The 27,192-nt window shown below is 49.6% G+C and overlaps 1 protein-coding gene across 1 annotated transcript; it reads left to right on the top strand.

The window, feature by feature from the left end:
• Window positions 1-15,597: 15,597 nt before the first annotated feature.
• On the top strand, window positions 15,598-25,525 carry LIPG (lipase G, endothelial type). The gene is made up of 10 exons (XM_054283516.1): window positions 15,598-15,724; window positions 15,840-16,012; window positions 16,994-17,173; window positions 17,742-17,853; window positions 18,981-19,205; window positions 19,601-19,843; window positions 20,338-20,458; window positions 21,047-21,265; window positions 22,307-22,399; window positions 23,967-25,525. Exons 1-10 carry the CDS (start codon window positions 15,643-15,645, stop codon window positions 23,986-23,988), a joined length of 1,470 nt encoding a protein of 489 aa, XP_054139491.1. The 5' UTR covers window positions 15,598-15,642; the 3' UTR covers window positions 23,989-25,525.
• The last annotated feature ends 1,667 nt before the right edge of the window (window positions 25,526-27,192 follow it).

Raw genomic sequence — 27,192 nt, forward strand, 5'->3', positions numbered from 1 at the left:
GCCAGCGCGCGCGCGTCTCGCGAGATTTCCGGTGGGGACGGCCCCCCCGGCTAGCGCTCCGCCCCCAAGATGGCGGAGGGTCTCGCTGTGAGAGCGGTGTGCGAGCGGAGTCGCTCCCTCGCCGAGCCTGTGAATAAAACTTGCTGTGGGGAAAGACATCGCGGTATTCACGCTACCGTGGGGAAACACACCGCGGTATTCAGCCTCAGCTCGTGGTGCAGGTGCTTTTAGCGAGATCAGCGTGCAGCTGGCTGTCCTGGTTTAGGGCAAATTTGTTAAAGAATCTGCAAAGGAGGGCCCCTCTAGAAAGCAAAACCCACACGGCCCCTCCCCGCAACCGGTTCGGGAAAAAATTCCTTGGAGAGAGGTGGAAAGAAGCTGTTTATTTCAGGCACAGCACCCCCCAGCACACAAAATGAACAACACCCGATGACACCGCTCTGAGAAAGATGACAAAATCAGAAAGTCTCTTTCGGGGGTGGTTGCTCTGTTCTCAGTCCCTCCGGCGCTGGGCCAGCTGCTGCAGCCAAACCTTCGGTGTTCCCGGGTCCCAGTCCGGAGCAGGTTCGAGATGGTCACAGGAACAGGAGAGGAGAAACAGTCCAGGAAGGGATGTGGACTGTTTAACTAGAACTAGCTAAAAGCAGAGGCCAAAGCAGAGCAGAAGCGAGAGCAGAAAAGAGAGCAAGCAAAGCAGCTTGAAAGAGCTGCAAAGAAGCTGAAAGCAAGAAGTGAAAAAAAGCCGTATGAACGGCAGCCGAGGGCACCTGGTGTGGAGGGCGGGGACTTTTATCGCAGTTACAGCTTTCTCGTGAGGGAAGAGGAAGGTCAGGCATTGATCTCTTCTCTCTGGTGACCACTGACAGGACCCAGGGCACGGCTGGAGCTGTGCCAGGGGGGTTTGGGTGGGATCTCAGGGAAAGGCTCTCCCCCAGAGGGTGCTGGCACTGCCCAGGCTCCCCAGGGATGGGCACAGCCCCGAGGCTGCCAGAGCTCCAGGAGCCTTTGGACAGCGCTGCCAGGGATGCCCAGGGTGGGGTTGCTGAGGAGCTGGATTCGATGGCCCTTGTGGGTACTTTTCAGCTCAGGATATTCTGTGGTTCACCCAGTCAGGATCATTCAGGTTGGAAAAGATTTCTGAGTTAATCAAGTCCCAGCTGTGCCCACCATGTCGCCAGCCCAGAACTCTCAGTGTCACCAGTCCAGGCGTTCCTTGGACACCTCCAGGGATGGGGACTCCAACACCTCCCTGGGCAGCCCCTTCCAAGTGCTTTCCATGAAGAAATTCCTCCTGACATTCAACCTGAACCTCCCCTGGCATAACCTGAACCCGTTTCCTCTTGTGCTGTCCCTTGTTGTCAGGGAGCAGAACCCGGCCCCCACCTGCGAGCACAGAATTGTTACATTTGGTAAAGGCCTTTAAAATAACCGGGTCCAACTCTCACCCCAGCAGCCACCACCGTGTTCACCATTAGATGGCAGCTCAGGATGGGAATAAAAGCAGCACCTTGCTCACAGATCTGTCCCCGAGACCAGAACGAAGAGATTCATTCACATATTTATAAACCTCAACTGGTATTTACTGCACCATTATAAAATAATCACAGACTGACTCATTAAAAGATTTTTCTTTCCCATTTAAGGCAGCATTTGCGACTAGAATTGCTTGGGAAGCAGCTCAGTAAAAGCAAAATATTTCCTGAAAGTGGTGCAGCAAAAGTCTCATTGAGAAAAAAATGACAGAATGGGGGGAAAAAAGAGACATGTTCCTGAGATGACAGTAATCTGGTGTGCAGGCACCTCCCCAGCATGAGAGTCTGGGTTTAACTCTGAGTTTAGGAATAAGCAGAGGAAGAACTTGCTGACCATCTAAATCCTATGAACAGGAGGCTGGTTTTGGATCTCTTGTTAAGGCTAAAAAGCCCCAAAGCTCTGCAGCTAGGGTTTTACCCAAATGAGAAGAAGAAAATATTTGAGCTATCACAAATGTTTACCTGGCTGAAAACCATGTTACTGCAGCTCTCCATTTACCTGCCTTAAAATGTGCCCTTTCCTTTGGTTTTGGGGAAGCTCTCTGCAAAGTCTCCAAGCAACTTTCAAGCACTGATCTTAAAGCCTGAAACATGCTGGGTTATGGGCAGGTATTTCTTCTCTTTATTGTAGAATCACAGGGTGGTTTGGAAGGAACCTTAAAGCTCATCCATCCCACCCCCTGCCAGGGGCAGGGACAGCTCCCACTGTCCCAGGCTGCTCCCAGCCCCATCCAGCCTGGCCTGGGGCACTGCCAGGGATCCAGGGGCAGCCACAGTATATAGCACTAAGTTTTCAGGTACAATAAATTAAAACTGGCTAAACCTGGGATCCTCAAGCACTCCCACAGCCTTACCCACCACACTGTGGGAATCCCCTCTCTGAGCACACCTGAATGAAACTCTTCTTCATCCTTTCTTCCCTTCCCTCTGCACCTTCCTCTGTTTTCTGCTGGGTCTTTACGTGGGAAGCACCTTTACACACAACTGCTTCTTGGCAGCAGTGCAGAAAAGCCAGGAGATGTTCAAGGAAAGCTGGAGGAGAGGTGTGAAACACAAGTACTTGACACATGATGGGGATTGTCACCTGTGTTCATCAATCAAACCCAAGATAAATACATTTTCTGTTTCCCCAGAGGTGGAACTGTTTTGCTCAGCTTCTAAGGGTTTACAGTGGTGGAAGGTTAGCACAGAATCATGGAATATCCTGAGCTGGAAAAGGTTCACCAGGGTCATGGGATCCAACTGCTGGCCCTACACAGACACCCCAAAAATCCAAGCCTGTGCATCCCTGCGAGCATTGTCCAAATGCTCCTGGAGCTCTGGCAGCCTTGGGGCTGTGACCCCTTCCCTGAGATGTTTTCAGCTTTGTTGGGAGCTTGACAAGAGCTCTCGTGGGCAGCCTAGCACATTCCTGGTGCTGGGATCAGGGCTGAGGCAGCGGAGCTTGTGCCCCAGTTGGGATTTCACCGCATTTTTCCCCCACTGCACCACCTGCCTGGGATATTTGGGTTATATGAATTAACTCCAAAGTGGCTTTCAGATACTAAGCAGAAAATTCAGGCAGGTGAGTCTAAAACTGTATTCTTGAAGACTCCTGCATCGGAAGCAAGTGCCTGCTAATTGTACTGGAACCTCAAATCCACAAATCCACAGGGCTTTCCCTCAGGCTCTGCTGCTGCCATCCCTCTTGCTCCCCTCTCTGTACTGCCCAGCCCCAGTGCCTGTGCTGTGCCTGCCCAGGGGGACCTGGCTGTCCCAGCAGGTATGGACAGCAAACACCCAGCTGTGCCTGGACCCGAGCACAGCCTCTGCTTTGTGCTCTGGGAGCTCCTGCTGGGAACGTCCTCCTGTGGAGGGTGGATCTCAATGGCAGCAGAGGCTTCTGCTCTCCTCTGCTCTGGAGCCAGGCTGGAAGAGCTGGAGGTGTCCACCTGCACAAGAGAAGGCTCCAACCAAAGCCATCTAAAGGGGCTCCAGGAGAGCTGCCCAGGGACTTGGGAAAAGGGCTGGAGGGACGGCACACAGGGAATGGCTTCCCCCACCCAAAGGGCAGGGATAGATGGGGAGGAATTCTTGGCTGTGAGGTTGGGAGGCCCTGGCACAGTTTCCCAGAGCAGCTGTGGCTGCCCCAACCCTGGCAGTGTCCAAGGCCAGGTTGGATGGGGCTTGGACCAGCCTGGATCAACGGAAGGTGTCCTTGCCCATGGCAGGGGTGAAGCTGGATGAGCTTTAAAGTCCCTTCCAACCCAAACCATTCACTGATCCTATGATTCTCTCCTCTGGCTGTGCTCCTTGGGCTGGAATGTGGCTGTATCCCTTATCCTGCTGTGGAAAGGCCCAGCAGGCAGTGGGGAGTGTTGAGGTACTGAGTATTGCATCACATAAGTCCTTTTGTGTCTTTAGCTGTGAGTGAGCAAGAGGCCTTATCAGTGCTACTGGCAGCCAAATGTGACAATTAGCCAATGTCCCTGACAGTCCTCATCCCTCCTGGCCAGAGGGACAGGTGAGCTCCATGACTGGCTGGAGTTATGTTTTCTCTGTCTGGGGTTATGCCTTTGTGGCAGCTCTAAAACCACATGGAGTTCATTTCCAGCCAGGGGACCTTCCTGCTCGCCTTCCAGCCTGACACTCAGCTCAAGCACACACCTGGGGCAGTCACTTCTAACAGAGGGGCTGATAGCCACAGGAGGGGCTGTGCCAAACCCTGCAACACACAGGAACACTGGGGCTGACTGACCAAGCTTAGCTCTGGCTCACCAAAACACACTCTGTATCTGCTCTTCCACAGGAGAGGGCCTGACCTGTTCTTTGCACTGGAATGGAAGCCAATTCCTCAAATCTTTTTGTAAGATATCTTGGCATTTCTGTTAGAGACCCAGCTTTCGGAGTCCAAGGGTTATGTGGGGATATTAAACTGTCATTCATGAAATTGCACACAAATAGTTCCTTGTCCTAATGTTTAAGCAGAAAATCTTGAAGACAAAGACATTTTAAATTGAAACCAGCTTGAATGCTGCAAACACTGAGGATTTTCAACCATCAGACAGCTGGCTGTACTTCCTTCTGTGAAATCCTCTCTGCTGACCAGCCTACAGTCTCCTGCCCTCCTTGCCCCACATGCTTGGCTCCTCCAGAGGCACAGCTCACCCCACTGTTTGCCTTTTCCTACCACAGTCAGCAACACAGCAGCATTTGGACACATGGTAGGCAAGTTCTCCAGCTAAAGGGTTTTCCACAAACATCTTGAAATCTACTGACCCAGTCAATGAGTTACAGGATCATAGAATCACAGAATCATGGAGCGGTTTGGGTTGCAAGAGACTTCAAAGATCATCCATTCCCACCCCCTGCCATGGAGGGACACCTTCCACTGTCCCAGGCTGCTCCCAGCCCCATCCAGCCACCTGGATCCCCAGGGATCCAGGGGCAGCCACAACTGCTCTGGGCACCCTGTGCAAGAACCTCCCCACCCTCCCAGCCAGCAATTCCTTCCCAATAGCCCATCTGTCCCTGCCCTCTGGCAGTGAGAAGCCATCCCTGTGTCCTGTCACTCCATGGAAAAGGGAGAAACACACCTCCAAAAGATGGATTGACCTTCATCATGCATCAGTAATTCTGTCTTGGTCACTTGGAGAGCTCAGTTATGTTACGTATTCCACCCTGTGACTTTCAAGGAGAGTTGCTTCCATAGGGAGCATCTGACTTAAGGAGGTAAGTTATTTATATGCATATATTTATGAGCATATATCTGTACATATATATAACTCATCCTAAGTGCATCATCTAAAACATGTGAACAACTGAAATGTTTTTGATTCCCCAGGGGTCTTCCTAAAACACAGGCAATTCTTTACATGGAGAGAGTAGCTGCACATCCTGTTTAAATAATTTTTGTCATGTGTATGCTGTACCTAGAGCAGGGGTGAGGAAAGAGCTGGGGAGCTCAGCGTCAGGACAGCTGAATATCTGTGCTCGCCATCACCGCTGCTGGAGCGTGACACAGTAGCCACAGCCCCTTCCCCACGCTGCTGGTGACCTCCCTGCCAGGATCATAGTCAAAACAAGGAAAAAACAAAGCACAGCAATCGGTGATGTAGTCTTAATACTAAACTTTTTGGCATGTTGTCCAGAGCTATGGGTTCATCCGCCCCCTACACACCCAGCAAGGACGGAATCACTGGTAAAACAAACCTCCTGTGTGATTAAATAACCTTGTAGCTAAAGTTTGTGTTTATTCAGTGCAGTTTTTGACAGCAAACCCATTTACGCAGGTTGTGGAGGTCTGTGACTGCTTGTTCCTCACTTTAATGGCCAGGAATAGACAATCTCCATGATGAGTGAATAAAGGCATCATGTAACTGCCTGATCACAAACACTTTCTAGGATAAGTTAATTCCTGGGTTTATATTTGCCTTAACCTGTCTAGATTATAACCAATAAGTACTGCTTTAAATGTGCTTTTGATTAATGAAACCTAAGTTATCCCTGGAATCATGGATATTGACCACAATTTCGTCACAAATTAAACTATGGGGAATTCTGTTTAAACAAAAGAGAATGGTTGAACCTTGAAGCAGGTGGGCTAGAGACAATATCCTGAGCAACCAGCTCCAGCTGACTCTGCATTGAGCTGCAGGGGGTTGCTGTGGGAAGCCTCCTCTGGCCCTTTCCAGCCTCACCTTCTCTTGATCTGTGAATCCTGTCACCAGTTCTAAAGCTGAGTGTACTGTGAAACAGAGCCTCAAGCTCCCTTTGTTGCACTGCATCTCCTAAACAAAATGGATTAAAGAATCCTCCTCCCCCTCTGTTACAGTTGTGATTATTAATGTGTCAGTGCTGAGTTGGCAGTTAGACTCAATCACCTAAGAGATATTTTCCACCCTTAAATGATGCCATGATTCTGTAAGTCTGTCGGCTGTTTTTGCAGCTGCCCTGCTCAGGAGCTCCTCTGGATTAGCTGATAAAAGCCAACCAAACTCACTTTTCTCTTCTGGGGGCTTCTCCACCGCCCTGCTGGCAGACAAAGCATGCACCTGGGACAGGAGCATCCTCACAGACAGGACCCAGCTTTGCAGAGTTCTGCTCAGAGCTGGGAGATGAGCTTGTGTGATGCCTATCAACCTGTGCCAAAGTTTCAGCCAGCAGACAGCTTTCTGTCCATGGCACAGCAAGAAGCAGCAGCCCTGAACATCTGAACTTGATGTCCATAGCACTCTTTGCGGCATCTTCATTTTTCATCTCTGTGCATGGCTTTTGTGGTCATTCCTTACAATTCTTATCAGAAGAAATTCTTCCCAAGTTTCTGATCCTTCTAGCTCTGATTGCAGTGTCTTCCTGTCTACAAGACGCAAACAGCTTGGATCCCAAATGTCACCTCTGAGGTCATCCATCCCTCCCATCTTGCTCCATGGCTGTTTTCCAGTCATCCAGCTACTTCATCTTTACTACTTCATCCAGCTACTACTTTATTACTTCATCCAGCTACTACTCTTTACTATTGCAACAACTCTGACACAAGCCCCCTCTTTCAAAGCTTTCCCTATGTGTCCAGCTTATTAATCCTCTCTAGCTGCACTGCCCTCCCCCTCTCCAGCCTCTCCCCTGTGCTCTGCCTGGTCTTTTGCAGCATGGCCAGTCACATGCGGTGCTTGGGCAGGTCATATGATGGGTAGGGACTGCCGCGCTAGGCTGTGGCAGGGGCCCTAGAGGCAGCACACCTCCAGCTCCCGTCCAGCCTCGGCCATCGGCTGCCCCGTGACTCACTCAGGTGCTGGACCTGCATCCTGCACGCCACGGAAGGACAGGCACAAGGAGGTGCACAAGGAGAGTCCCCTTCAGGGAGCTGATTACTGGGATGGGTCCTGCACCCTTATCCCAGACTGGGGACGTGTGCAGCTACTGCTCCCCTGTCCTGCCTGCCCAGCAGGCCTCTGCTTAGGGGATGCCACCCTTGCTCTGTAAAGTATATAATAAAATGAAACCCCAGAATGATTTGGGTTGGAAGAGTCCCTCTCATTTCACCCCTCTGCCATGACTTGGGATATCGCCCACTAACCCAGGTTGCTCCAGCCTGGCCTGGGGCACTGCCAGGGATCCAGGGGCAGCCACAGCTGCTCTGGGCACCCTGGGCCAGGGCCTGCCCACCCTCCCAGCCAGCAATTCCTAATTCCCAATGTGCCAAAATCTGTGCCTGCCCTCTGGCAGTGGGAGCCATTGCCTGGGTGCTGTCCCTGCCTGCCTTGTCCCCAGGGGCTGTGCAGCTCTCCTGGAGCCCCTGCAGGCCCTGGCAGGGGCTCTGAGGTGTCCCTGGAGCTTCTCTGGTGCAGCTGAGCAGCCCCAGCTGTGCCAGGCTGGCTCCAGAGCAGAGGGGCTCCAGCCCTGGCAGCAGCTCCGTGGCCTCCTCTGCACTGGCTGCAGCAGCTCCAGCTCCTTGTGCTGCTGGAGCCAGGGCTGGGGCAGCTCTGCAGGTGGGCTCTCACCTGAGCCCAGGGGCACAGGGGCAGCATGCCCCACCTTGACCTGCCTGTCACACTGCTGGTGATGCAGCCCAGGGCGTACCTGATCTGTACAGGGAAGCCCTTTTGCTTTTCCCCTGCCCTCACTGCAGTCTTTCTGCCTGTCCGGGAAGTTCTGGGATGAATGTCTGCAGTATCTGTACATTACAGACAGGAGCATAAGTTCAAGGCACTAAGAAATGCCCCAAACTCTTCCTGATTAATTACAGAGCCTTTGACTCTTCCTAATAAGCTCCACACACTCAATAAACACAATAAATGAGAGAAGTTAGGCAATTAGGAATAAATGGCCAGAAGATGAAACAGAGCCATGAGGACCAGCCTCCCATCATCCCATTGCAATCTCTGAAAAGAGATGTTGTAGGTGTCCTTTTCATGGAGACATTGAGTAATAAGACTGGATTCAGGGATGGGATAACCAATGAGTTGTCAAAGTAAAATGTGCAACCTGGTGAAAATCAAAATGAGTAATACTGTTGGTGTAAGTAAAGCCAACATCTGAGCAAAGCACTGGACTCCCTGTATTTCCAATGGTGACTTGAGGCTTTCCCTGCCTCTGGCAGATCCCATCTCTACACTCTGCACGGGTTGCAGAAGACAAATAGTTTAAAGGGTAGGGTAAAGGAAGAACAGAGTGCTGGAGAGCAAATGACACTGACCTCGGTGATACACAGCCACATCTTGTTCAGCTTATTCCTGTCCTCAAGCTGTTTGTCACCCTTTTTCTTCACACAAAGGCTACTGCGTAAAGTCTGTGTTTGTGGTTTAAAATACGATTCCTCTTCAGTGTGTGAATCACAGTGAAATGCTGCCACAGGGTCTCCTAAACACCAGCTGAATCAGCAATCAGGACCAGAAATAGATGAAGAATTTCTGTAACTTACACAACAACCGCCCAGGAAGAAACAATTATCCGATATTTGCAGCCATAAAGCCTGGGTACAAATTAACAATAATGGTGAGAACTAATATATGTTTTTACAGGGCTTTGCTAAAGTGAGTAAAGAATTAATTGGTTTTAATAAAAAACTTGTTTACTTTCCAGTGGCCACTGGAAGTGGAGTGGCATGCTCAGAGTTTAATGGGTTTGATGTCCATCCAGATTTACAAATCAGTTTTGAAAGCCTGAGATAGATTTAAAGTGGATTTAGGAGTGCTGCAAATTAATAATAGAATAATAGAATGGGTTTGAGTGTAAGTTAAAGATCCACCTTTTTCCAAAACCCCTGTCATGTGCAGAGACACCTTCTACTAGATGAGGTTGCTCCAAGCCCTTTCCAACCTGCCTCCAGACAACTGGTTTGGGCATTAGTCTGGAGAGTTTTCAGAAAAGAAAGAGGTGTCAGCTTACTCATTATTCTGCCAAAATGCCAAATTCCAAGATTTTTTACCTGCTAATTACAGAACTAATCCCAAAGCCATAACTCTGTCCAGTCCAACAGACCCATCTCAGTGGGCAGGAGGGCCACTGCCTGCTCTGCCAGTTCTCAGAGTCTCCGCTGGTGCTGCAGCCCAGCTGAGTGTTGGGTACACCTCACTGGTGTGCTACCACATCCACTCCACACTTGGGCCAAATGTTCCTGCAGATTTGAAGAAAAGGCTTTTGCATAAGGATATGCACTCTAAAGCAATCCCTAAATCAAGCAGCTGCCCTACCAACTCCTCTCTGGACTTTCTATCAGTCCCAGGCTCCTCTTATTTTAGCATTCTTTTCTTTGCTGGATGCAGGAGACTTAAAGCAGAAGCTCTGTTGGGGCCTCACTATCTGCCAGCTGAAGGATCAAGTAAACACAAACTTCTGAGATGTTTCTCCAGTCCCACCAAAACAGAACCTCAGAAAGGAGCAGAAGAATATCCCTCTGGCCACCCACAACACCTCTGCACTGCCAATGGACTTGGCTGCAAGTCCATGTTCAAGCCCAGACATGCTCTGCATTCATCCAGCTTGGATGGAAAATGGTAAATTTTGCTTAAAAGCGTAAGGAGAGAGAAATGCACGTCATTCCTCAGCACAGACCTAAAGGCATCCTTGTCTGCAGAGGGGATGGAGCAGGCCCACCACACACCACCAGGCCTTCTGTCTGACACAAAGCAACCTAGCAGCCCGGATCCGTCTCACGGACCACGAGACATGCTGGGAATGACAAGCTGAATTCCACTTGTCTGCTTGGGCACAGCAAACAGGCGTCAGGACACACAGAGCTCTCTCTGGCCTCCAGCCTGAGCTCCTGCACAGCCCTGCTGGGGATAAAGGAGGGCAGGATCACTCACAGCAACCCAGGGACTCATGCAAGACATGGGCAGGGGTGAAAAGAGATAAATACCATCATAAAAATAATTTCTGTTGCTCATATATACATGCGGGAAAACAGCAGAAGCTTGAAGAAGGAAGAAGAATTTTGTCTGTGGTGAAGGGTGGTCCATGGTCCCCCATGGGGAGGGGGCAGCCAGCAGGGATCAAAGCCTCCTGGAAACCTCCCAGTGGATGGCGATGCTTGGAGACAGGTACAAACTGTAACCCTGTGTGACAACGTTCACAAGAATTAGCATTTCTCAGGAATGCGGGGATTTATTCTTCAAGGCCCACCATATCCGCGAGCACTGCAGCCCAAACACTGCACCAACAGAGCATGTGTTTGATAAGAACCCAGGAACAGATGCCAGCGGATTTAATGTGGGACAGGAGGCCCATTGCAGGTTTGCAGACTGCTGGCAGGGTCAGCTGTAAATATTCCTTCACAATCAAAGGCATTCATCTAAGGATTACATGCTGGGGGCTTTGTGGTAAAGTAAATTTGCAACTAACAGGACCATTAATAGTCAGACAGTTTAGTGGGCTCGCTGGCTGCCATTTATTTTCCCCCCAGTCATTTTTACTACATCTAAATACCATGGGGATGTGAGACTTGAATGAGGTGGCTTAAGAAATCAGCTTAGAAGGAGTAGGAGAAGGGGTTACCTCCAACAAAGAGAGCTCAACGGGGATCGAACCGGGATATCAATAGTGGGTAAGGCCACTGAAGCATGTGAGCTGATTTCATAACCTGCTGGAGATTAGCCTCTTCTGTAAGCAAACCAACCTACACGGGGGTATGAAGTATTGGTCCTATACAGTGTGTTCACAGAGGGGATGTGTTTGAAAGGCTGAGGAGGGAAGGTGAAACTTTGTGGGGTGAGGAGTGGCTGTGAAACAAAGATACCATGGCCTGTTTTCACCCCAGTTTGACACTCTCAGAGCAAAACCAACCAGAGCAGAAACTGTGCTGCAGAAATAATATGTCTCCCCCACTGCAGCAAGCACTAAGCATAAAATAATTGTGGTGTGATGGGATGATGACAAACCAAGAGTTCCAGGGCTGAGCAGGCACAGGGTGATACAAGGATTAACCTGGGATAATATTTCACTGGAGAGCTGCCTCTCCAGAATACCAGACATCTTGGGGTGCAGTCAGCTCTGCACCCCCATCCTTCCCAGGCCTTTGCCCCAGCTCAGCAGCCCCACCTCAGGCTGCTGCCATCCGAGCAGCCCTTTCCTCTCTCAGTTTGTTTGCTACCTGTCCTCCTTTGTCATCTCAGAAGCAAACTAGGCAGGAGGAGCCGTGTGGGAAACTAGCATCAATTCCACTGGATTATACTGCCTGTGTTTTGTAATTGAAAGTAATAACTGTTTTATAACTAAAAAAAAAAAAAAAAACCAACAAAAAAACCAGACAGATCCCTTTCTCTCTCCTCCTCTTATCCTGCAAATCCTACTCGCTCTTTCACTGGAGAAAGGAAGAACCAGGCAGGAAGAATGGAGAGTGGGTGAAACACTCTCAGGTTTCTAAATGCATTCCCTGACATTGAATATCTGACCTAAAGCCATGACATCTCTCTTTAGCTTGTTCAGATGAAAAATTTTTAATAGGAGCATCTTTAACTCTGGTTGGCATGCCATTGTTTTCACTAACCACTTCACAAGCCCAGGAGTCACAATTTTTCCCTGACAGGAGTGGCCAAGTGTTCCACTTGTGCCTTCCCAGCAATGCGAACACAACAGGATGCAACCTTAGCCCTGGGAATACTGTACAAATCCCTCTGCAGGCACTCATATCAGCAGTGGTACTCTGTCCTGGGCCTTTCTCTTTGCGGCATTTCCTCTGCAGGCCATCCATGGGAGGATGAGGGATGCAATGTTGGCAACGCTGCTAATGCAAAAGGCTGCTGTGAGTTTTCCTTGTTATCTCCAGCACCACTCACACCAGAATTACTCTACCTCTACAGGTTTTTAAAGAGGTAGTGTGATGATGAAGGGTTTCCCCTTTTCCTTTAATGCTCAGATCTTTAATGGTGTTGTCATTTCTGCAAGGAAAGCAGGTGTCTACGTGCTAATTTTGAAGACAGGGAAGAGAGGCATTAATGACAATTATTTTGCAGAAGTCTTCTGACTTCAGTCTCTTCGAAGTCCTTTCTGTCAGGGATGCTGAATTCCTGCAGAAGACACTGACCATAACCCACATTTGTGATGTTCTTCTTGTATAGAAACAGCATCGAAAGTGCCTCCTTGATGGATGCACAGGTGTGGAAACCTCTCAAATTAAATGCTGCTGCTGTATAAACCTGCCTAGTCCTTCCCTGAGAACACCAGCAGACTTCAGACTTTTAAATATTTGGGCATCCTAATTTACATCCCATACTGATTTTAGCTTTTTGCTTCTAAAAGAAGCTTGGTTCCTCTCATGTACCTTCTACCTCCACATTTCATGACTGTGCTCTGAATCACCATGTCTGGTGCTGCAGGAGAAACCAGACTCAGCCACCCAGCACCCACCTGCAAAGAGCTTGTGACTACAGCTGAGGGGAAACATTTTTCTATTTCCTATGAAAACACTCATGATTTCAAAAACATTCCTCTTCTGCTTTTGGACTGAACTGAGACCTTTAGGAAATCACGTAGGAATGGAGCCAGGGAGAGAGGAAGAGAGCCAGAAAGGCACCTCCAAGAACAGCCACTATTGCCACAGGCATTGCCCCCTCACACCAGCTGCTGAGGTAAAGCCTCCAACATCCCTACAAGTGCTGTAACTCTGGAGCTTCCTTTTTTGAGGAACTCTTGAGCGTCCTTCCATCTTTTAAAGTGGATTACTATCCTTTCACCCTGGTTTATTATTTATTACTTACTACAACATCCAGAAATTCCATCTGGGAGCCGTGAGGTCTTTTCCAGTGAAAAACTAATCAAAACTAGGAATTTTCCCTTAGAATTATTTGGCTTAAGGAACTGCTATTTTCCAAGCAGCTCTGGGTGGGAGCCTCCTTCCCCCCAGGCCACGAGGGTTACAGAGAGGTCAGTGCCGAGCCACACTCCGTGAGTTGATGCAATGCCCATCACAACAGACCCCGAGCATCTCCCCAGATGATCATCACCCTTCAGCCGAAGCAGCCAGGAATTATTTTGATGCACTTTTTTCCTTGCTGTTGCTAAGCTATTCTCACTGCTACTGTCATTCTTGGAAGCCAGAGGCAAAGAGCAGGACTCCCCTCCCAGAGCCTGGAGTTGCACAGACAAAAGCAGGAGCTTTACAATAGAAGGAGAATGAGAAGATCTCGTGGTTAAACCACGATAATGTCATGGTGGTCAGCAGTCTGGAAGGGGTTTGTTGGCACCAGAAATTTTTTAAATGATGAGGTGTTTGGTGATGAGGCTTGGCTGAATCATTTCCTGCAGGAGTAAGTCCAGTAGTGGACAGCAGCTGAGAAATTTAGGTCCTCTCTGTTTTAGGTCAGTGCTGGCAGGATGCTGCTCCTCGAGAGGGACCACACAGCTGCAGAGGAGAGCTACATCCTCAGGACATTTTGCTCAATCCCACGCTCCCTGAGGACCATGAGCATCATCTCCAGCCTGTGGAGATCTCAGAACATGTATTCATCCTGCAAAGTGAGAAATGAAGAGGTTCTAGGGGTGATCCCCAAAGAGGAGAGGAGCAGCAGTCCCCATTCACAACCTGTCACATATGAGAGCTATGAGGAAATAGAATAGAATAGAATAGAATAGAATAGAATAGAATAGAATAGAATAGGAGTATTTCAGTTGGAAGTGACCTACAATGACAATCTGCCAATCCACATGGAGTCAGGAGGTGTCTGAGCTGAGGAAGCCTCACAGAGATGTGGGGTACAAACTCAGTGCCCTGAGAAAGCACTGCCAGAAAGTCAGATGAATTGATTAATTCTGTCCATTTGTGTCTATTGGTAAGGGCTAAAGAAATTTCTGTGCATGATTTTGCATGATATCCCGTTTCCTTCCTTCCTTCCTTCCTTCCTTCCTTCCTTCCTTCCTTCCTTCCTTCCTTCCTTCCTTCCTTCCTTCCTTCCTTCCTTCCTTCCTTCCTTCCTTCCTTCCTTCCTTCCTTCCTTCCTTCCTTCCTTCCTTCCTTCCTTTCCTTCCTTCCTTCCTTCCTTCCTTCCTTCCTTCCTTCCTTCCTTCCTTCCTTCCTTCCTCCCTCCCTCCCTCCCTCCCTCCCTCCCTCCCTCATGTTTATACCACAAAACCAGGAAAACACACACCAATTTCCATGCTAGGCATGCCATTTTCTAATACAACCTTTAAAGGTTTTGCAGATCTCTGATGTTTGTCTTTTGTTTTGTCCATGTGCATCTACAAATCCTGGGTGCTCCCTTCACCTTAGGGGTGGGACACCACACTCCTCATCTTTGCTCATCGTTGGCCTGCACCTTTTTCCTTTGCCCTGGTGCTTTGTCCTTGCTTGTGAGTTTCGAGAGAAAGAGGAGCCACGGGGCTGAGGAAGGGGATGAAGAAGAGAGCAGGAAAATCATGTGTCCTCAGAGCATGATCTCTTCTTACAGTGTAGTGGGACAGCAGCAGTATAAAGTGAAATAACTTGTCACACATCAGCAATTGGTAAATAAACAAGTAATAAAAAAGTAGAAATAAATGGTAAATTTTTAAGTTCAAAATTACTCATTATATCAATAAGTTACTGCAGAAGGTAATGGGCTGCAAGTTGGGCAATGCCCTTCTGGTAACATCTCATGCCCTTTAGGTCCAGAGGGCCCAACGGGGGAAGTTCTGGGGGTTCCCATGGGTGGAGCTGAAAAGCAGAGACCCCACTGGCACGTGGGAGTGCAGCATGAGGGGTCAGCAAAGTGAGCCCCCTTCCCAAACACCCCCAGTTCCCCACGCGGGGCTGCGTGTCCCCTGTGTCCCTTGGGGTGTCAGCCCTGGGGACTCCCTATGGCTCCCCCCCCAATGTCCCCTGTGTCCCTTGGGGTGTCACCGCTGGGGACTCCCTATGGCTCCCCCCCAGTGTCCCCTGTGTCCCTCGGGGCGCCAGTCCTGGGGACCCCCGGGGACCCTCCCACGCGGGGCGTGGCCTCCCATTCATACTATCGTGACGTCACGGAAGGCGTGACCAATAGGAGCGGCGGCATGGCCCCGCCCCCACGGTGCCGCTGTAAAAGCGGCGCCGCCGCGCGTCCGCGCGAGCGTGTGTCCGTCCATTCATCCCTTCCCCGCTCCAGCCTCCGTCTGTCCGTCTGTCCGCCCGTCCGCCCGTCCGCCCGTCCGTCCGTCCGTCCGTCCGTGCTGCCGAGCCATGAGGAGGCTCTTCCTGCTGCTGTGCAGCGCCGTGTCCTGCTGCATCGCGGCGGCGGAGGCGGCGCTGCCCGCGGAGGGAGGTGGGTGAGCGCGGTCCCACGCGGGAGCGGGGCAGCCGCGGGGCGGGCGCGTCCCCCGGCGGGGCAGGCGGGCTCCGAGGCGCTCTGCTGACCCTTCTCTCCCGCGGGCTCGCAGACGGCAGCGCGGAGCGTGTGCCGGCGCAGAAGGCGCGGGTGAAGTTCGGTCTCCGCTCCTCGCCGGACGCCGGTGAGGATGGCTGCGCGCTCGCCATCGGCCAGCAGCAGTGCTTGGAGGACTGCAAGTTCAACGTGACAGCTAAAACCTTCTTCATCATTCACGGCTGGACGGTAAGTGTGAGGAATCCCGGGCAATGCTTAGTCTGCCCACTCAGAGAGAGCAAACTGCCCTGCAAATGGGCTGTGCCTCCAGAATATTGATTTTCAGGAATTTCTGTGACTGAAGGTGTTCAATCTCTGAAGGTGTTCAAGGCCGGGCTGGATGGCACTTTGAACCACTTGGTCTAGTGGAAGATGTCTCTGTTGATGGCAGGGGAGTTCAAACTGGATAATCTTTAAGGTCCTTTCCTACCCAAACCATTTTAGAATTCTGTGAGTATAGGAATTTGGGAAAAGTTTTCATGTTCTGAGCACAATGGTCTCTTAAAAGATGCACTTCTATTGAGATCTCTGGAGCAAAGTGTTCGGGGTCAGGCTTAGAAACTCTGAAATCACCCAACTCATTCATAACTGCTCAAGATCACTTCCTAGCTGTATAATGTGAACATAGCACTAAAATCCAACTGAGAGACCACTACGAATGTGACACTTGACTTGACAGGCACGTGTATAGCCCTTCTGTAATCGTAGCTGAGTGCCCAGTCTGCTATGTGCACTCCTTGATAAAGAAACAAGAGGGCACACAGACTTTATCAAGGTTTTTAATTCTGCATTTGGTAAGGCTGAGTGTGTGGCACTCAGGGGGCTTATCAGCTCTGCCAGTGCCAATGCGAACTGCACTGCCAGGTCTGGTGAATAATTTTGCAATCCATCAGAATTTCTTGAGAAAAAGGGAGATAAGGTGGCACGTAACGAATGCCTCTCCCTCCTGCCCTAGAAGGCAAGTGGGTAATTACAGCCAGAGTCTCTCAAAACCTGTTTTTCTTACTCTGTTGCATGCATGCTCTTACTGCATTGCTGAGAGGTAGTGGGGCTTGCAGAGGAGCAGCATGCAGCTGGAGCAGCAAATGTAAATGACATGCAAATAACTTGACTGTGGATGTGTCATCTTGGTCCCGCAAGCTGGAAACTGACACCTGAATCTCTTTCCAGATGAGTGGCATGTTCGAAACCTGGCTTGACAGCTTGGTGTCCGCTCTGCAGGAGAGGGAGAAGGATGCCAACGTGGTCGTGGTGGACTGGCTCTCCCTTGCCCACCAGCTCTACACCGATGCCGTGAACAACACTCAGATTGTTGGAAAAACCATAGCGAGGTTTCTGGACTGGTTACAGGTAGTGCAAGCTAAGAGCAGCCTCTGTTGTAATGCTCTTACACTGAGGGACTGTTGCACAAGGCTGCCGAGGCTCACCAGCAGGGCAGGCTGTGCTGCAACACCCAGCCCAGGGCTTGGCCAGGTGATGGCTCACGGCTGCAGTGCTGCTGCCCTGCCTCCCTGGAGGCGCTGCCGCGGGCGAGGCTCGCTCGGGTCAGTGGGGCTGAAGGGCAGCTCGGGTTTGGGAGCGCTGCCGGAGCGATGCGGGCTCGGGCCTGGCAGGAGAAGGGGAAGGAGGAGAGGTCCATGGTGCTGCACTTGGCACCTGAGTCTGCTGGCAGCTCCCAGGGGAAAGTTTTATTCTTGGTGATAAAGAATATCATAACTGGGGCTGGAACAGGGGTAAAGCACAGGTGCCATCCAAACCGCTCCCGCTTGTCTTGATGAAATACAAAACAAAGTGTGCTTATCTGCCCCCTCCCACCAATCCCGTCTTGGAACTGGACTTTATATTCCTGCAGGCAAAAAGAGCACCAGATGCCATGGAAGAGAGGGGATCAAACTCTCATATTTTCTTTTCCTTGCAGGAGAACCCCCTCTTCAAGCTTGAGAATGTCCACCTCATTGGGTACAGCCTGGGTGCCCACGTGGCTGGCTTTGCTGGTAACCACGTCCATGGCACTATAGGCAGAATTACAGGCAAGTGGCTTTTTAAGCACTTTTTCAAGCAGTCTCTCCCTTGCTCTTCCTGGCAGTGAGTTTCCCCGAAGAGGCTCGTTTCCTGTGTTGCTACAATGTTGTTTTGGTGTTATTCTTCCAGAAATGACAAGTTTTCTGCTTGTGGCAGCAGTGGAAAGCACAGATCTCCTCACATCAATTACAGCAAGGCTTCAATGTAAAAGCCTTACCCAGGACAAACTGGTCCTGGGTTTGTTTGAATTTAAATGTAGGTTCAAAACAAGTCCAGCTCAAGCTCTTACTATCCAAATTCTATTCCTCTCAGTGATAGTGTTTTTGTAATTACAGCTCATAAACTAATGGAGGTGAGAACTATTGGGTGCTGTTTGTCCCACAGGATGTCTGATTTAAAAAAAAATCAACTCCAAACTCTCATTCTGGAAATATCTGAAGAGTTTGCTTCCAGCTCCAGAGGAAAGCTGATTTCAACGTGTGAGGACTTAGGGCATAGTACAAGGAGTTGCATTAAGGATTTACATGTGATACGGGCAGTGATAATTCCAGATAGCCTGGCAATAAATGTCTGTATTTAATTAATCAGGGGAAAAAAAACCACCTAACAGTCAAGTTGTAGAAATGTTCTAGAGTACAACTTCTGGTTGGGAGTGAGGCTCAGGAGTTAACAGAGCATCCCAAACCCATCATGGGATCTCAGTGCAGGTATTTCTTGGCTGCTGCTTCAATTGTGTTAGTCCCTCCAAACGTGCAGTCTGAAAACAGACTAAATGTCACTGAGGCAGCTTTGCTGCCAGCTGTTCCTGGGGTGTTAAACCTCTTCTGGTGTTTGGAGCTGCCTCTTGAATCATCTCTTCACCATCACCTGGTGAAGGCTCTCTGCTTCCAACAGACAATCTGATCATGGTGCTGCTACTGGGTTGTGCTGCCCCAAAAGTGGAGAGGGGCATCTTCATTTGTCCCCTCAGTGAGCCCACGGGGAAGAAATCTTGAGGGACAGTACCAGCAATGGGGCTGGGACTGTCTGTGTGTCAGGTGGGGAGGAGACCTGCCAGCAGCAGGCTTCTGGCTATATTCTGTATGAAATAGCCCAATTTCTTACCTGGCCCCTTGTGTTCTGTCTCTGACTCCAGGCTTGGATCCCGCTGGCCCCATGTTTGAAGGAGTGGACCCTAGCAGGCGCCTCTCCCCCGATGATGCCAACTTTGTGGATGTCCTTCACACCTACACCAGGGAAACACTGGGTGTTAGCATTGGGATCCAGATGCCTGTGGGCCACCTTGACATCTACCCCAATGGGGGAGACTTCCAGCCTGGCTGTGGCCTAAGTGATGTCTTGGGAGCCATTGCCTATGGCAGTAAGTTCTCTTTAATCTTTTGCCTCTGGTCAGTGTAGACTTCTCACAAATAGACTTGGGTTGATGGAAAGAAAACCATTTTTTCCTTCTAAACTGTCTGTACTTCTGGAGATAGTTGCTAGAAACTATAAATGCTTTTAACAATGAAGCACATTCTCACTCCAACACCTGATCATAATCTGTGGTCTTATGCTGGGGCTAAAAGCTCTTCATGGGAGGGACTAAGAGAGCATCTCCCACTAACCTCCTGAATTGCTGCTGGTGGAAAACTGTTCTAGTTTGTCCCTCCTCAGCTTGTGCTGGGCTGCAGAAAGGCATAGCTCGCTTTATCTGATGGGCTGCTGGGGTGACAGCTGCTAAAACCAAGTGTATCCCTTGCAACTCTGCCTCTCCAGCAATTGGTGAAGTCGTCAAATGTGAGCATGAGCGGTCTGTGCACCTCTTTGTGGACTCCCTGGTGAACCAGGACAAGCAGAGCTTCGCGTTCCAGTGCACCGACTCCAGTCGCTTCAAGAAGGGCATCTGCCTGAGCTGCCGCAAGAACCGCTGCAACGGCATCGGCTACAACGCCCGCCGCATCCGGCACAAGAGGAACAGCAAGATGTACCTGAAAACCAGGGCAGACATGCCCTTCAAAGGTACGCCTCCCCTCCCAGCAGGAGCACAGCCTCCCGTGGGAGCAGCCTCCCCGAGTGGTGTGGGGAAGGAGGCAGAGGCGGAGGAGCAGCATCTCCCCAAAGCCCTGCAGCTGCAGTTGCTGTTCTGCCTGCACCAGGCTGCACTCACTGCTGTGCTGTGCCATCATCACTGTGCTGTGCCATCACCGTGCTCCTTCCTCCCTGTGGAATCCACCCACAACACCACTCTGCCTTTTGAGCAGGGCTGCAGTTCACCTGCTGTGCTTGCAGAACTCAGCCTCAGAGCAATGTAAAGTCTGGGGAGCTGTCCCCAGGGTGGGCCTGCTGCTGCTGTTGTGTAAAAAACTCAAATTTGTAATCAGTAAGGGCAGGAAAAAGTGATCAGAGCTGTCTCACTAAAGGAAGGGTCTGGTCTTTGCTTCACACAGAGCAGTGGTGAGCAATGTTTCTTTCAGCACAGCTGGTTCCATCTCTGCTCTCCCCTCTCTCTCCAGTCTACCACTACCAGATGAAAATGCATGTCTTCAGCTACAAGGACTTGGGAGAGGTTGATCCCACCTTCTCTGTCACCCTCCACGGCACCAATGGAGACTCTGAGCCCCTCTCTTTAGAAATGTGAGTAATCTGCCCTTTGTGTTTTTACCTAAGTACGAAGGCCACAGGGACTACACAGGATGGCAGAAATCTTTTTCTTCTGCTAACACTGGTGTTGCATGCCAGCCTAGCAGCCTCACTTCATCACCTTTCCAAAAAGCTTTTCATTCAGTAGCTTAATTATAATTTATTACTGGACGAATTGAGAACACTTTAATGTGCCCACTCCCATGTGAGCCTTCAAGGCTCGTTGCTTTTTTGTGTGTGGGTTTTTTTTGGTTGGTTGGTTTGTTTTTGCCCCCCACCATTTGGACACAGTCTGAAATGTCTGTGGAGGCACTGCTGACCTCCCTTAGCCTCTCCCAAAGGAAAGAGCAGGCACAAACCCCACCTTTAAGCTACGGAAGGATGGCCAAGCTAAGCACACACTGTGTTGTGTGGAGCCAGCTATCTGAGCTCCTGTCAGTGCAATCAGTAATTAACTGGTGACAGTTGAACGTGCAGCACTTGATAAGCTGCAGGGGCTCTGTTAAACTCCTGGCATGGAACAAAGGAGCACCTGGCATGCTTCCATAAGGAAAAAATGCCAAGTCTCTGCCTCTCTTCCAGGCTTGATCTAATTGGCTTAAACGCTACCAACACCTTCCTGGTCTATACTGAGGAGGACATGGGTGAACTTCTGAAAATAAAGCTCACCTGGGAGGGGACGTCTCAGTCGTGGTATGATCTCTGGAAAGAGCTCAGGAGCTACTGGTACAGGCCTGTGAATTCCTCCCAGGAGCTCCACATCAGACGAATACGTGTGAAATCTGGGGAAACACAACAGAGGTAATAATTGTGCTAGGCTGCATGTGAACTGACCTGAAACTTCAACCCAGAGCCAAGGAAAAAAACCCAATGTTTTGAATGTAGTTGGTATCCTGGCTGCCTTCCTTTTTGGTGTCACCAGCTATTGCTCCCTTGTGGTTTAGGAGAACAGGTTACTGTCCAGCATGAGGCTGCAAACAGGCTTTAAGCAAAACTGGTCACCACAGAGCAGATTTGGAGCTTTACTTTGATACTGTGGGGTCCACTGGGACTAAATTAACATGCTTCAAGGTGGTTTGGATTGTACCTGAGATGTTAAAGTACTGAGCAGCAAAAGTACTGAAAGATGGATGGTCATGGCTGTTATTTACGGGCTCAATGTGCTGATTTGGTACAACCAGCAGGGCCTAAAACTGCAGCCAGTAACATGGTGGCACCAACCCCTCAAGCACTGCACTGCTCCTTTTGGGATCTGGCAGGGGGATTGGAACTAGGTGATGTTTTTAAGGGCCTTTCCAAACCCAACCCATACCCCTGGATCATAGAACTGACCATAGAATTCTAGTGGAAGGTTCTCTACCATGGCAGGGATGATTTTTAATGTCCCATCCCACCCAAACCATTCTCTGATTCTATGAATGTCTGCAAATGGAAAGTTACCTGAGCATCCAAAAATTGTCAAAGCTCCCAAGCATGTAGCACGGCACTCCCACACCTTCTGTTAATGTTGTTCTGAAGGTAATCCAGATCTGTCAAAGAGCAGCAGTTGACATTGATCATTTCCCACATTTCTCAGTGCTTTAAATAAGCATCACCTGTCATCTATAAGGTATTCTGCATTCCTGGCTTCTATGAAACGTAGGGGTAGTAGAAGCAAAGATCCCCAGTTAAAGTATTGAAGTAGGAAATGAAACAGCAACTCAAGGGGCTGATGGTGTATCAAGATGTTCTGTGGGATGGATGGCTAATCAAACAACTTGTCCTAGAATAAGCTGCAGTCCGTATTACCTGCTAATTGTTAATCATAAGATAGCAAGTGCCTTGACTTCTGTGTCCTCCTAGGTTTGCTTTCTGTGTGGAGGACTCCCAGCTCACCAGTATATCTCCTGGCAAAGAGCTCTGGTTTGTGAAGTGCACAGAGGAATGGCAGAAAAGGTATGGAAATCAGTCAAGAGAAATTCTGTATAGTGCATGTGGCTTGGCTGGGATGAGTGGAACCTTCTCATTGTGTTTTTAGCTCCTGATACCTCTTTTTCTTTCAAAAAAGATAAGAAATCCTAGCCTAAGATTCACAGCTATCAGATTAAATTTTTTAATATCACCTACTATTGCTAAGTAGGTGGTATTATTCTCCCTTCTGACCTTGGATTGTCATCTTGTACCTTTACATCTTTACAGCCAAACAGGTGTATCACATTCCTTGCTGCTAATTGTGGTAGGTGCTAAAGTCAGGTGCCACCCAAGCCCCAGATCTGTGCAACAGTGGAAAGGTAACTAAGAGTCATTTATAAAGTGCCCTGTAAAACAGGAGGAAGCTGGAAGAAGTGCAGGGCATTTCCTCAAGCTCGGGTGGAGGACCTCGAGCTGCCAAGAAATCACTTGGTTAAACTTTGAGCTCAACTGCATGAGGAAGACTCAGGTGAGGAGTTGCCGTGGTGTTACAGCCCTGAGTCCTGCAGCTTCATCTCCAGGCCTGCTGATCTCCTCTGCTTCAGGAGAGTGCCACTGCCAAAGCAGCTCAGGCTTGTTTAACCTCTGGGGCACTTCCCAGACACACAGAACAGTCCTCAGAGCATGACTTCCAGAAAGTCTGATCCCAGCAGTGACAACCTGATTGCCTCAGATGCCTCTGGTCATGTTTTGAATGAATTCCTGTTCATTTGACTAAATGATACTTTCCTTTGGATTTAGCCCAGCCTTTTGCTCTCTCTTAAATTTCATTTTGTAGACTTGGAGCTTTGTTGCTTCTAATCCAGAGGACAAAATGCTTGTTAGGGCTAGCAGAGCCGCGTGGAAGTCGAGCTTAGCACAGCCTTCCTGGGCACAGAACTCAGCTCAGAAATGCGAGCTGGTCCCATTCCAGGTTTGGCAGAAACCAGCAAGCTGTGCTACGCACGGTAGCAAACAATTCTGTGAATGAAACCCCTGTGCAAGAACTTGTTGCTCTGCCACAAGTCTCGAAAGATCGAGTAAACATTCCTGCAGGTACAATAAAAGGTTGTTTTGATATGCTACTTGGTAACCCCCATAAAACTGAATTGCTGGCAGATGTGCCCTTCCTCCTTTCTCGTGCAGTACAGCTTGTGCACGAGGCAGAGGAGCTGAGCTCAGCTCCAGCACACCATTTTTTCTAGGAAATGATCCTTCCTTCCAGAAATCATGAGTGATTACTTGCTGTTCAGCTCTCTGTTTCTGCCAAGTCAGTGCAATATTATAGTTCCCCCCTTAGAGACTGAGCCTGCAAACATCTGTCCATCCCAAATGGAGCTGCACAGGCAGGGTCTAGCTCAAGCCCTGTAATTTCTGCTTGCAGCCTGCATAATGTCTGCTGCAGGCTCTCACTGAGTAGCTACTGGGCAAAGTGCAGCTTTGGCAGAATAAAACACCAGCCTGTGCCGTCCAAACCTGTTCTTGGCGTTGCATGAGTTCTTAGAAATCCTTTATTACTCCTCTTAATTTCTGCATTTAAGTAGGTGTCTTTTTTGCTGTCTGTTTTCCCCAGGTCTGTCTCAAATCTGCTCTGAAGGCTTCCCTAAAGACACACAACCAAGCAACCTAGATGCATGAAGACCACGCAGGTGGCAAGATGCTCTGGGAGAAACCTGGCTTGGTAGCACTTAAAGAAACTAGCTCTTCAGGACAAAACATCTTGGATTGGATGCAAGAAACTGAGGAGCAATTGATGAACCATGGTCCTAGACCTAAAATAACTACAACTCCATTTTTCCCTTTCCCGAGGAGCCTGGTTTGCGCATTTAACCTTACCCTGACCTGTTACACACTGCATTTTCCCTTCCCTGCTCCCATTAACCAGGACTATGGATGAGATCTTCACAGACTGAGACCTCAGCAATGATCTTCTGGTCTGCCTGCCAGTGGAGTTGAGAAGACAAATAACCATGCTAACTGCCCATCAGACTGTGGGTGACAGAGCTGCCAAGAACAAATTAGCACCTAGGGTAGGGTTACCATGGTCCTGTAGCACTCTGGGCTCCAGGAAGGTGAGACCAGCACAGGTCAGGTGTGTGGGGCTGTCCAGGGAAGGGCTGGGGATAAGCACAATGCCACTTAACTTCAAATTGTCCTTTGCTTGCCTTAAAAATAATCCGTTCTGATACTGAAATGTCTACTTTCCTGACATATGGCCTGAAAAGGAGGCAGAGCTCTGTCCTCCCTGTGCCGGGGGCAGGACGTGGTGCAGGTGGTGGTGGTGGCAGCTGCTCCTCAATGTCTGGTCAGTGTCTGCAGTGGGGCTGCCCAGTCCCACGTGGGGATCCCTTTTTAAGGGGCAAAGAGAAGCTGCCCTTGTTCTGACCGCAGGGATGGAGGAAGGCAATGCACCGTGCTGCCTCAGGAGAGCCTTGCACCACTCCATTTAACCTCTGAGAACGTGCTCACCTCTGCTCAGAAGCTGTCGTAGCACCAATGCGTAGTTAAGACCTTATTTTTGAGTGCCAAACATCCTGCCCTCAATTGTCACAACACCCCAGTTGGATTCCCTGGTCCCAGGTGATCTTGGCTTGGCTTTGGGTTGGACAGACTCTGCAGCTGTTCTGTTTGCTACAGCAGAGTGGACCTTGTCAGTTGGTGAAATAGGTTTTGTTTTGGTTGCTTGCTTTTGGCTTTTATTTCTTTTTCCTTTTTTTTGGTTTTTTTTTTGTACTTTCTGGAAGGAAAATTGGTATAACAACCCTTGAGCTTTTGGCATGCAGAAAGGCAATCTCCATAATGGTGTTGCCAGGTGGTGCACTGAGTTCTGAAGTCTTAGCAAGTCTTTCTGAGGCCTGCAAATCTCTTCAGTTTTTGTAGAGCTTCACTCCAACCAAAGCAAGCACATTTGGGGATATTTTTTTCATGGTTTTATGCAAAGACTTCGAAAACAGAAGCCTTTGGTTCTGTGAGTTATTGCCATGCCATACTTGGAGAAGTTTCAAAGCCCTATTTGTATATTGTGGTTTTTGTATGACTTAAAATATAATTTATTTCTCATATTGTATATATGTAGAATTTTAAACATTTTGGTTTTGAGTAACAGTTTTTATGAGCCTTGAGATCAAAAATAAAGGGCTTTGTAAAAATCAGTGAAGTCTTGTTATTGATCACAGAACCATTTAGGTTGGAAAGACCCTCCAAGAACACTGAGGTCGAAGTTGTCCCCAGCACTGCCAGGGCCACCACTGACTCCTGTCCCCAAGTGCCACATCCTCATGGCTCAAAGGATGGAGATTCCACTACTGCTCTGGGCAGCTGTGCCAGGGCAAGACCACCCTTTCCATGAAGAAGTTTTCCCTAATTTCCAGCCTAAACCTCCCATGGCCCAGCCTGAGGCCATTCCTCTGCTCCTGTCCCTGGTCCCTGGGAGCACAGCCCAACCCCCCTGGCTGTCCCCTCCTGCATTGTGCAGAGCAATCTACCAAAAGCTTTGACATTCCTTGCCAGAACAGCTATGACAGTCTTGTTCCTCTTTGCAAGTCCCTGAGACCTTCAGCCAGGTTCAACACCCTCCTTCCTCCTCCTTCCCAGCTCCTCTGTGTGGCCAAGGCCAAGCTGTGCTCCCCATGCTCCCACCACCGAGGGCCTTCAGGAACGGGGCAAAGTCACTCTGGATCTACAACTGCCCTGTAGAGATGCCCCCCATAAAACACCAGGAGAGGGGGGACACAGAGCTGCTGCCAGGGCTGGAGCCCCTCTGCTCTGGAGCCAGCCTGGCACAGCTGGGGCTGCTCAGCTGCACCAGAGAAGCTCCAGGGACACCTCAGAGCCCCTGCCAGGGCCTGCAGGGGCTCCAGGAGAGCTGCACAGCCCCTGGGGACAAGGCAGGCAGGGACAGCAGCCAGGCAATGGCTCCCACTGCCAGAGGGCAGGCACAGATTTTGGCACATTGGGAATTAGGAATTGCTGGCTGGCAGGGTGGGCAGGCCCTGGCCCAGGGTGCCCAGAGCAGCTGTGGCTGCCCCTGGATCCCTGGCAGTGCCCCAGGCCAGGCTGGATGGGGCTGGGAGCAGCCTGGGACAGTGGGAGCTGTCCCTGCCATGGCAGTGGATGGGCTGTAAGGTCCCTTCCAACCCAAACCTTCTGTGGTTACAGGTTGATTTCAGTTTTAGCTCAGCAGTGAGGACATTATTTGAACAGTACCAGTACCATCATATTTTTTTTCAGCAGAGTGAATGTCAGAAAACAAAAATCCTTCTCCTCTTTGCAGTAAAGGGATGTTCTGGCTGGCCCTTCCCCACAGTGATCTCGAGCCACATTCAGCAGGGAGCTCCACCAAAACCATTAGCCTTCCCTTCCCGTGTTGCTTTCTTTCAGACATGGCAATACCACTACTGCTTTTGGCTGGGGAAAAGCAGGATTTTGTGTTACTTTCTATGGTTGTAGCAGTGAGTACAGTGGACTCTTGAAAGACCATTGCTGCTGTGCCAGGCTAGTCAGGACAAGTTCAAACTCCCTCTCTTCCTTTGATTTCTTCCATTAATTCTTTTTTTCTCCATAAAATGTCACTTATATTTTGCGTGAAATTCTTCACCTTTGCCTGACTTCGCTAACAAACCCATCGGTGAACACTTCTAAGAAAACTTACCCAAATCTAATCACTAACTGAGTTTTCCCAGCTTTTCCCCGCAGCCACACCACTGAATTTAAAGGGAAGCCTCTTATTCTGCTCTGCCTGTGCCTGACACAAGTTGATGGCACAAATCCAGCAGCAGCAGAAGGACTTTGCAAACACA

The sequence above is a fragment of the Melozone crissalis genome, unplaced genomic scaffold (genome assembly GCF_028551555.1).
Source record: "Melozone crissalis strain CALT ecotype California unplaced genomic scaffold, PUWL_Pcris_2 ptg000036l_1, whole genome shotgun sequence".
In the NCBI taxonomy this organism is placed as follows: Eukaryota; Metazoa; Chordata; class Aves; order Passeriformes; family Passerellidae; genus Melozone; species Melozone crissalis.

Bases quoted from the DNA above. Each gene is read 5' to 3' on its own strand.
- LIPG (XM_054283516.1), top strand. From the start codon at position 15,643: ATGAGGAGGCTCTTCCTGCTGCTGTGCAGCGCCGTGTCCTGCTGCATC. The intron at 15,725-15,839 runs GTGGGTGAGCGC...GCGGGCTCGCAG, and splicing joins GGCGCTGCCCGCGGAGGGAG to ACGGCAGCGCGGAGCGTGTG. The intron at 19,844-20,337 runs GTACGCCTCCCC...CTCTCTCTCCAG, and splicing joins GGCAGACATGCCCTTCAAAG to TCTACCACTACCAGATGAAA.